We start from the raw sequence: 9,220 nt of genomic DNA on the forward strand, positions 1-9,220 counted from the left end.
ATAACGTCAGTTGGCAGAGTGATTTTGAAATGGCTAAACGGCATTCTCGGACAATATATTTCATTTCATTTCATTTCATTTCAGACATTCAGTTCAACATGAAACATTGTAAGAGTAGAAATTTTTAATGTCAAACTTTGAATTTATCTGCATAAACATTTTTTGAAAAACAGCATTCCATTTCGATAATTTCAATTATTTTTTTATTAAATATACGTTTTAAATTTTCAGTAAAATTAAAAACAATTGTTTCCAATTCAACTAATTGAATATTATTATACAAAAGATTGTTATTATACATTGTGTGTGATTTACAGTAATGATTAGTCCTACATTAGTTGGAAAGATATTTCAAACAAGCATCATTGTTTTGGAAGAATTTTTGCACGTCTTATTTAAGAAATGATCAATTTAAAATGTTCAATGAAATATAAATTCACTTTCATGCCTGAGTGCATTACAGTGTTTTGAAATTACAGTATAGCGTACATGTACTGAAAAAAATGGTTCACTCAATGTTTTATATAAATTAATCTTCTTTGAAAATTTAATTCTGTTGTTCATTATTAAATATTTTCATTTCAGCTTTCAAACTTTGCATATTCAATTCTGCGTTTTATTATTAAATCGTCAAATATACATGAAAACGATTGTGCAAATGTTTCTTAAAGTAAAAAAAATAATTAACGTCAACCAAACATAATTGTTACACAACAATTGCAGCATTATACAGTAAATATTACATAAGCGGACAACTTCAGCGTACTGTAGATGTATTAATGATGATCAACATTTTGTATATTTTCTAAAGTTTTATCAAATTGAAAATAAACTTGATAAAAATTTTTATTAAAAATTCCATGCTTAATATTTATTTTGTACTATGAAAATGATTGAAAATTATTTTTATTTTCATAAGAATAACATAATTGTACTTGCTTTTTAGTATTACGTGCGTTTTACTTTGCTTTTCAAATTGTCGATGGCAACGTGTTTTGAAAGAGTTTTATGAATTATAAGTTTGTTTATAATTTATATTGTTTTAGAAATGGACGAAGTTTATCGAGAATGTGGAGTTATTCTGAAGCGAATGGCGGAGAAACGAGAAAGCGTTCGAAGTTTAGTATTCAAAAGCAAATGTCGAGTATGGATATGATTTGTTACAAAGTTATTGATTAATTTATGATGGTTTGGTTAATTTTAGCGTAAAAATATATTAATGAAATTGTGTTGTCAAGTGTATCCTAAACGGCAACTGCTTAACTCCCAGTTGAAAGTTCTTCGTAATATGTGTTACCACAACTTCTTCTTCGAAGAGCCTGTAATATCGATAGTTTTGCTTTATGAATACTTTTTTGGGTACGGAAATCGATGCAGCTACTTATACCGAACGAACATATTGAAAAATGTCCGATATATCGAAAAGTTGCGTCCGACCATCGAAGCTAGCAAGAAAGCCGTTCAGCACTTTACGCAAATTCCCAGATACGCACGCGTCAACACTTTGATTCGGGATACTGCCGACGTTGTTCATTATATGGAATCGTTGGGAATGACACTGATACCTCCAGGAAATACGGAAAAGTTAATTTTTATTAGTATTTTTTAAAATAATATTGTTCAATTTTATCTTTTCTTAGACATTTGAAAGCAATTTCGGTTCTGGAAAAATGGCAATTCACTTTGGATTTGGATGTAGCTGATTTACTGGTCTTTGCTCCCGGTATGGATCTGCATGATGACAATCTACTTCAAACTGGGCAATTAATTTTGGAAGATAAGGTGAAAATGATATTTTTCAGTTATGCGCACACGCATATATATATATATATATATATATATATGTATATGTATATATATATATATATATATATGTATTTGTTTATTGAATTTTAATTGTATTATATGTTTATAGAGTAGCTGTTTGCCGGTTATATGCTTAGACTTGGAACCGGGTACGACAGTGTTGGACATATGTGCCGCTCCAGGGAATAAAACTTCTCACATGGCATCTTTGATGAATAACAAGGGGTAATTAATTGTTGATGAACATTTTATGCTAGCGTTTAAAATATTATTTTAATTTTTTTTCATTTCAGCAAGATCATTTCTGTTGATCATCACAAAGATCGAGTGATGACGTTGCGTATGCGTTTGGAATCTTTCAAGGTGACATGTTGCGAAGTGATTGAGCAAGATTTTTTGAAATTCAGCGATTACGATCCGATATTTGAAAATGTAAATTTGCTTTGAATTTGAATTTTTGAAATTCGAAAAGAAAAAAGGGGAAATAATTTTACAATTATTATTCAGGTTACTCATGTACTTCTGGATCCACCTTGTTCTGGATCAGGAGTTGTGAATCGTGTCGATTTTGGTGATGATGAGGCAATGGACGAAAACCGTCTGAAGCGTTTGAGCAATTTGCAGGCTATGATGCTGAAAAAAGCTCTGTCCCAGTCGAGTGTGATGCGTTGCGTTTATTCAACTTGTTCAATACATGAAGAAGAGAATGAAGCGGTGGTGGAAGAAATTTTGAAAACATTCGGTGACCAATTTGCATTGGAAGAGGCGTTGCCCGGTTGGACACACCGTGGATTGGATACGTACGAGTTCGGCTCGCTGTGCGTGCGATGCTCTCCAGAGGAAGACATGACGAATGGATTCTTCGTTGCAGTATTCCAAAGAAAGGACCCAAACGGAGCGTTCGAAATTCCCAATCAGATGGATGTGGACCGGACCACTGATTAGTGTGTCCACTGAAACAACCGACACGGCATCATTTATTTACGTACGTTCCTCTTTGTTTATTTATAATATTTGGAATTATTTATTTAACGATAAAAATTAATTTGATGAACTTTCTGACGAAAATTATAATTCAAAAAAGTCAAAAAAAGTTTTCATATATATATATATATATATATATTGTTTTAGCATTTTGTTTTAGTTCAGCATTGAATAAAAAGTTGGTTATGGGTGATATTTTTGTTATATTGAGCACATAAGCATATTTTGTTTTAATCTTTTAAACAGAGATGAACGCTGATTATGCTGAGTGCTAAATGAATTTACGCAGTGTGCACTTTAAACTGATATTTCAGCTGGCACGTGGAAAAAAATATATCATCACCACATCGAAGAGGATGTTTGTTATATGTGGTTCAAGTGTTTGCCGTTTCGATATGTTGCATGATGATTTTTTTTAGCGTTGTATTTGTTTTGTCTGCTAGTTGGTTATAAATGAGAGGAGACTGCTTTAACAACGTCAGTTGAGCATTTCACGTTCGTTTGGTTTGTGTTTGCTTTTCGAAATAAAAGCAAACAACACCACCAGCACCAGCACATTTGCAAACTTCTTCTGGAACAGGGCAGTCAGTTTGAATTTGACCTTCCCGCCTTTTTCCTCTCTGTACACAGACTGTTTCAACGTTGACACTGTTTTAAGTTTTACACTTCACCTACACATCATTTACTGTCGACATATTCCACAACTATACTGTACTTGGTAGCGCGTTTGTCGTTTGTTTCAAAGTGGTGGTGTCGATCTGATTTGTCAACTCGGACTGCATCGTAATTTGCAATTCGTCCGTCGTCAACCGTCTGCTGTCGCTTCAGGCTTCAGGAACAAATGACGTGCTGCACGCAGGCGGCGTTCAACTCCAAGGCGCTTTGTCACAAGCTTCAGCTTTGCTGTTGTTGTCGTTACAAGCGTTTTAATTCTTCTCGTTCTGCTTCTGCTTCAACATCTTGAAAATTTTCCACTTCTGCTTCTTCTTCTTCTTCTTCATCTATTCATTCGTCTTCATTCCAATTCAACGTTGTCCGACGGCAGGTGCTTTCAATAGAACGTCCTAAGACGACGTCGAGGAGGAGCAGGAGGAAGTTTCATCACAAATTTCGCCGATGGTTCATTTTAGAATTTCTCATTTGAGCGTTCTGTTGGTTTTGTCGCTTCCTGCGGTGCTCTGCTACCGGTCGACTTCTACAAAGAAAAGTGAGTCTAAAAACTGGTTCCATCAAAAGGTGTGGCATTCAACTTTACAGTTGAATGCTGATTGCTGTGTAAGAAGCCAAAATGCGCTTCATCTTTTTTCTTAAGCGTATAACCACTTAGCACTCACTGATAGTACTGATAATTGTATTTTTATACATATTCACACCAATTCTTTTCTTATTCTCTTATTTTATTAGTATTTATTTATTTTTAGAAGATATTGTCATTATATTCATAATGAAGGGGAGATGGGATTGTGAGATTGATGTTGTTGTAGGTTTTTGTTTTTTTTAATTTTTAAAATTTTGCTGCACACCATTTTGTATATCACCAATAAGAGGTTAATAATAAATGGAAAAGAATAATTTAAATGAAAAAAATGAATATATATATATATATATATATATATATATATTAGCCGAATAATAATTTATCAACAACAATATGTGGTGTATATTGTGTTCATCATTGAAAGGAGGCTGCCATCTTCCGGATCGTTCGTTGTGAAAACTGTCCACAGTTTGGTAAAATCATCAGGGAATAGGATGCTTTCAGTCTTCGGGGATCAAAAGCAGAGGTCAGTGAACACACTTCAACTGAACCGTTGACCTCGACTCCTTTTTTGTCTCAATTCCTCCAATTCCCAGGGTCATTGGTGATCCTTTTTTGACCTTGGCTACGGATCATCGAAAGGCTTTCTTCGCCACTGAGCTGCAACAAAACAAAGAGCGTTCGTTGCTCAGTAGCGGGGCTTTTTCCCTATTTTTTTTCTCTCTCTCTCCCTCTCCTTCTCCCTCTCCCTCTTCCGGAATCTATTTTTCATTTTCGCTCCAATGCTTCTCGGCTAAAGCATGCCGGTGAAATTAACGTTGGCGGTAATTTAGCTGTTTTACCGTTGCATAGTAGCTGACCCACAACGTCGGCCTTGACGTTGTACAGTTTGCGTGCTTATAAAATTGACTCGCAACCTTCCTGTTCGACGGAACATCCGGCGGCTGCACAAGCGGCGGACCAATCGATCATTGGCGCAATTGAGATTCTACTTCCGTTGGTCAGGATGGGAAATTTTCCACCTCGACCGACGTGGTGGTCAAGAGAACCTTGACCAACGACGCCTGACCGTGAACAGCTCTTCAACAAACAAACCCTCAAACCTCTGGTACTGCTTCTGCTGTTTGTCGACGATCAGCTTTCTTGTCTGCTAAGAGCGAGCGTAAATTTACCGTCGATCGTTCCCTATTCTCCATTTGGTCGTGTTCTCCTCTTCCAGACGGCAACTTGACAAACATACTACAACGCAAAGAAGATGGATCACTATTTTTCTCCACCTTGACAGTACACCATTCAAATTGCTTGTCCTCTTAAGCATAGGTTGAGAAAAGATGGAAAAGAGAAATCTAGTTCACCGAGTCCAGTGATTTTTTGGTGTTCTTTTTTTTCCGTTTTTATTACTTCTCCAATTAAATGGACTAGAAAATTCCGCACCTTCTAACCAACGGCACTGGAGGGCTAGATGAGAGGCAGGGGGATGGATATATTTTTACCTTTTCAAATCTCTTTTTATTATTGAATGTGTTTTTTTTTAATTTTTAATTCAGCAACAAAAACTGACCATTTAAATTTGTCGACAACAATTGCTTTAAAACAAGTATTTTCACGTTTTACACAGGTCGTTCGATTGTAGCTTTTCACGTTGAACAATTCTGACAAGTGTGCGACAAAATTCACGCAAACTTTTCTCCCGAATTTATTTATCGATTCGTTCTTTTCGATTCAAATTCAAATTTTTATCTTTTCTTAAATTTGAATTTGAAAAAGGTTTGAAATGAATTTTCTATTCTTATTTCCTTTAATTTGAAAAAAAAACTACTCTCTATTTGCACATTTGTGCAAGAAAGAATGTCAATCTGTCTCGTGCCAGCTTATTCAAATTTACGTCAACACATGCATACATAACAGTGACGCTGTCGCTTCAACTATTTGGTCGATGAAACTTCTTCAATTGTTGGACAGATTGAATAAATTATATGTTAATTTATTTATTAATCTTTGAGAAATTGCACGTTCGTGGTCGTTTCTGAATGGAAATTCTTTCACCAATTCTTATTGTCGTCATCGCTTTATCACAATTGATCCAAAATACTTTTCATTTATTCATTTGCTTTTTACTATTGATATATATATGTATTTATTTTTTTAAATGTTAATGTGGAAAATTTGTTGTTACGTTTCATGCGTGAACTTTGGTGACAAATTCATTTTGGCATTCCAATTTGCTTCAATAATTGTCATGGGTGAAATATATATATATCTGTATTTATTTATATTTATTTATTTATATGTATTTCAATTATGGGTTAAAATTTTGCTGACGTTAGTTATTATACAGCCTGTGACATATTTGTGCAATTGAAATTGTCAAGATAAGTAACTGTAACGTTCATATTTTATTGATGACGAAATTAAGACAACCGTATATTGTATATTGTTCGAAATTTTGCCCAGAAAAGTAAGCAAGCGTTGTGCTGTGTGGTGCATCGATTGTGCGATATGTTGCTTTCTTTTTTACAGTTGAACAACTTTTTCCGGGAGATTATTTATGACGATGAGTCATCGATGCAAGCTGCGCGAAACATTATTTTTCTTTCCGGCAACAACAACAACAACATGTTTTCGTCTCACTTTTTTCTCTCTCACTATTTTTTCGCTTATTAATCACTCGAAAAGCATCTAGCTTGTTTTTTTTCTCATTTGAATATTAGCCAACAACTTACTGTGGAATAATTTTGATTGAAATTTTTTAAACTGAAATTATTTTTATACACCGAATATGTGACGTCAGAGAAATTGCCGTTGTTTTCTTCTATGCATTTTCTGTTTTTTTTTCGGTTTTCCGCTTATTTTCTCAACATCTTCATGAGCAAGCAAGCGTCAATGAAGATTAATTCTACTCGATGAAACACATTGCCATGAATTGACAAACTGCAAACGTTCCAAGCTTGCAAAAAACAAACACACAATGCAACCAAATAGAAGAACATTAAACAACAACGAAGCTGCCGTTAAATTGTTTCAAAATTTCCCATTTAAAATATTTTATAGTTTTTTTTTCAATTTCAAATTTTTTTATTTTGCTTTATTATTATGTGAAGGCCAGTTTAAATTATTATTATTATTATGTTCAAGCTCTTTCCGTCTGCACGATGCGGTCCTGTTGATTGGAAATTGATCAGGTTTTTTCTTCTTCAAAAAGTAGCGCATAATAATTTGATGATCAAAAATGTGCAACCAAATTGTACAAATTTGAACTTTTCAACCCCCGGATCGTGTCCTTCTTAGCCGACAAGTCGTGCCACGGACCGTGGGGGGTGCCAGGGGTACATAATTTTTCATCATTCGTAGAATAACGGTCCCATCTCCTGGGGATTTTTTATTGCTCTGCAGGGAAATTGGCCCGATTCTTTACTATCGATTTTTATCGTGAGAACTTTTCAAAATTATCCCCCACCTCTGTACTGCTATTGTAAACTTTTGTCCCAACAACAGAACACGTCACCAAAAGTTTACTGTGGCATTGTGCATTGCATTAACGACAGTTTCGACGAAAAATTAATTTTTAATTAGTTTTTGAAAAGAAAATTTTAATTTTATAAAACCTTTTTTTTCAAAAATTACTACTGTTGGATTGTTGCTACTTTTACATTTTTGTCGTCTTTACCATGTGGGATTATTGTACCAAGAAGCGGTGTATTTATTTTCACGTCTAATCTCAAAAATCCACCATTGTTGCCTGTTAATTATGTTCCATTATTAAGTAGAAATTATATTTGAAATTTTAAAGTTTTAAACTGAATATTAATAAATAATCAATAAGTCAAGTGGTGTAATAATATCTTCTCATCGAATAAATTATTTGTGCAGAGCATTTTTTATCTATTTTTTCAATAAAAGTGTTTTATCAGTTATTTTTCAAATATCAATGCTGCTCTGGTAAATTGATACTGAATTTTCTCTAATAGATACAGTAACCCACTTTTGCTAATCTTTACATACTGGCAGTGTAAGTTTCAAAATCAAAGCAAAATAAGTGAAAAATAAAACTGTTATTTATGAAAAGTTTTGCTGAAGCGCAAACAAAAAAAAACCTAAAATTTAACTTTCGCTTCAATGTACATAATAGAATTAGCATTTAGAAAGTGGTTTTTTTTCTTTTCACAGAACACATTTGCAACAATTGATTTTCAATTTTAGCATAATAAATGCCGGGGTTGTGGATGGAAAAATGGTCTCTCCTTTATTGAACAACTGAGAAAATGATGTTGACTTGTTTTCTTAATTTTGCTGTGCTGGGCTTTTCAATTTTCCACACCAACAACCACAACGATATTTAGATTCATAGCACAACAGTGACCTATTTTTACCAGATTCAAACTTACCCTTAGGAAGAATTGGTTAGCAAATTGCATGCATATCAGCATTTTGCAGTTCAATTCAACGATAAAACCATTTCACATTGAAACTTGTTGTAACAATTTTGTTATGTAAAATGTTTGATTGCATAAATTGTTTAAAATTAATATTTCCTATTTGTATAATCTGAACTCTGAGTCTTACAGTAGGAGCACTTTTTTACGAGCACACATTTGTTCAATCGATTTTACCACGTAAATTTGTACTGTTTATTGGGTGGAGTTTATAAATTTATAAATTTCCAATGAATTGAATATTCCAAATTTGAATTTGCACAATCACGACATATTAAATATCTTCATCGATGTTTTCTTTAACTCAAAGTGCAATTGCTGTGTATAATGTACCTTAAACATTTCACCTTACAGTTAGGGAACGAAATCAGCATCCGAATTTCTACGAAGCACTGATTTGAATTTCTGCATCTTGATATTGAATTGATGATATTATCAATTGCTATTTGCACTTTTTTGTGTTATCAGTTTTGTGTATTCTGGGTAGAAATTTAAACTGGAAAATGCTGCACAATATTCATTGTAAAAAAGAGAATGTAATTTTTATTTACGTCAAACATACAACAACAAGCTTCTTATACAATGTTTGGGTTCCTTTGTGATCAGGGTTGAATTTTTGAATCGGCGAAATATTTGAATCTCATTAAGCTGCTACAAGTAATATTAGCAAGCAGTAAATTTACGCGTGCCGTGCTGTATATTAAACTTTTCCACACAATACAGCTTCATGTGCGTAGCA

At 33.7% G+C, this 9,220-nt stretch overlaps 2 protein-coding genes across 2 annotated transcripts; one reads left to right on the forward strand and one right to left on the reverse strand.

Annotated features, from left to right (window-relative positions):
- Nucleotides 1-503: 503 nt before the first annotated feature.
- On the forward strand, nucleotides 504-2,751 carry Tsp_08672 (NOL1/NOP2/sun family protein). Its single transcript, XM_003373897.1, has 8 exons — nucleotides 504-517; nucleotides 947-990; nucleotides 1,047-1,144; nucleotides 1,205-1,584; nucleotides 1,641-1,782; nucleotides 1,916-2,031; nucleotides 2,100-2,238; nucleotides 2,314-2,751. Exons 1-8 carry the CDS (start codon nucleotides 504-506, stop codon nucleotides 2,749-2,751), a joined length of 1,371 nt encoding a protein of 456 aa, XP_003373945.1.
- A 2,194-nt stretch (nucleotides 2,752-4,945) lies between these two features.
- Nucleotides 4,946-5,286, reverse strand: Tsp_08673 (conserved hypothetical protein). The gene is made up of 2 exons (XM_003373898.1): nucleotides 5,152-5,286; nucleotides 4,946-5,128 (listed from the first exon to the last, which is right to left on the reverse strand). Exons 1-2 carry the CDS (start codon nucleotides 5,284-5,286, stop codon nucleotides 4,946-4,948), a joined length of 318 nt encoding a protein of 105 aa, XP_003373946.1.
- Between the last annotated feature and the right edge of the window lie 3,934 nt (nucleotides 5,287-9,220).

This window comes from Trichinella spiralis, assembly GCF_000181795.1.
Source record: "Trichinella spiralis strain ISS 195 chromosome Unknown Scfld6, whole genome shotgun sequence".
Taxonomy (NCBI): domain Eukaryota; kingdom Metazoa; phylum Nematoda; class Enoplea; order Trichinellida; family Trichinellidae; genus Trichinella; species Trichinella spiralis.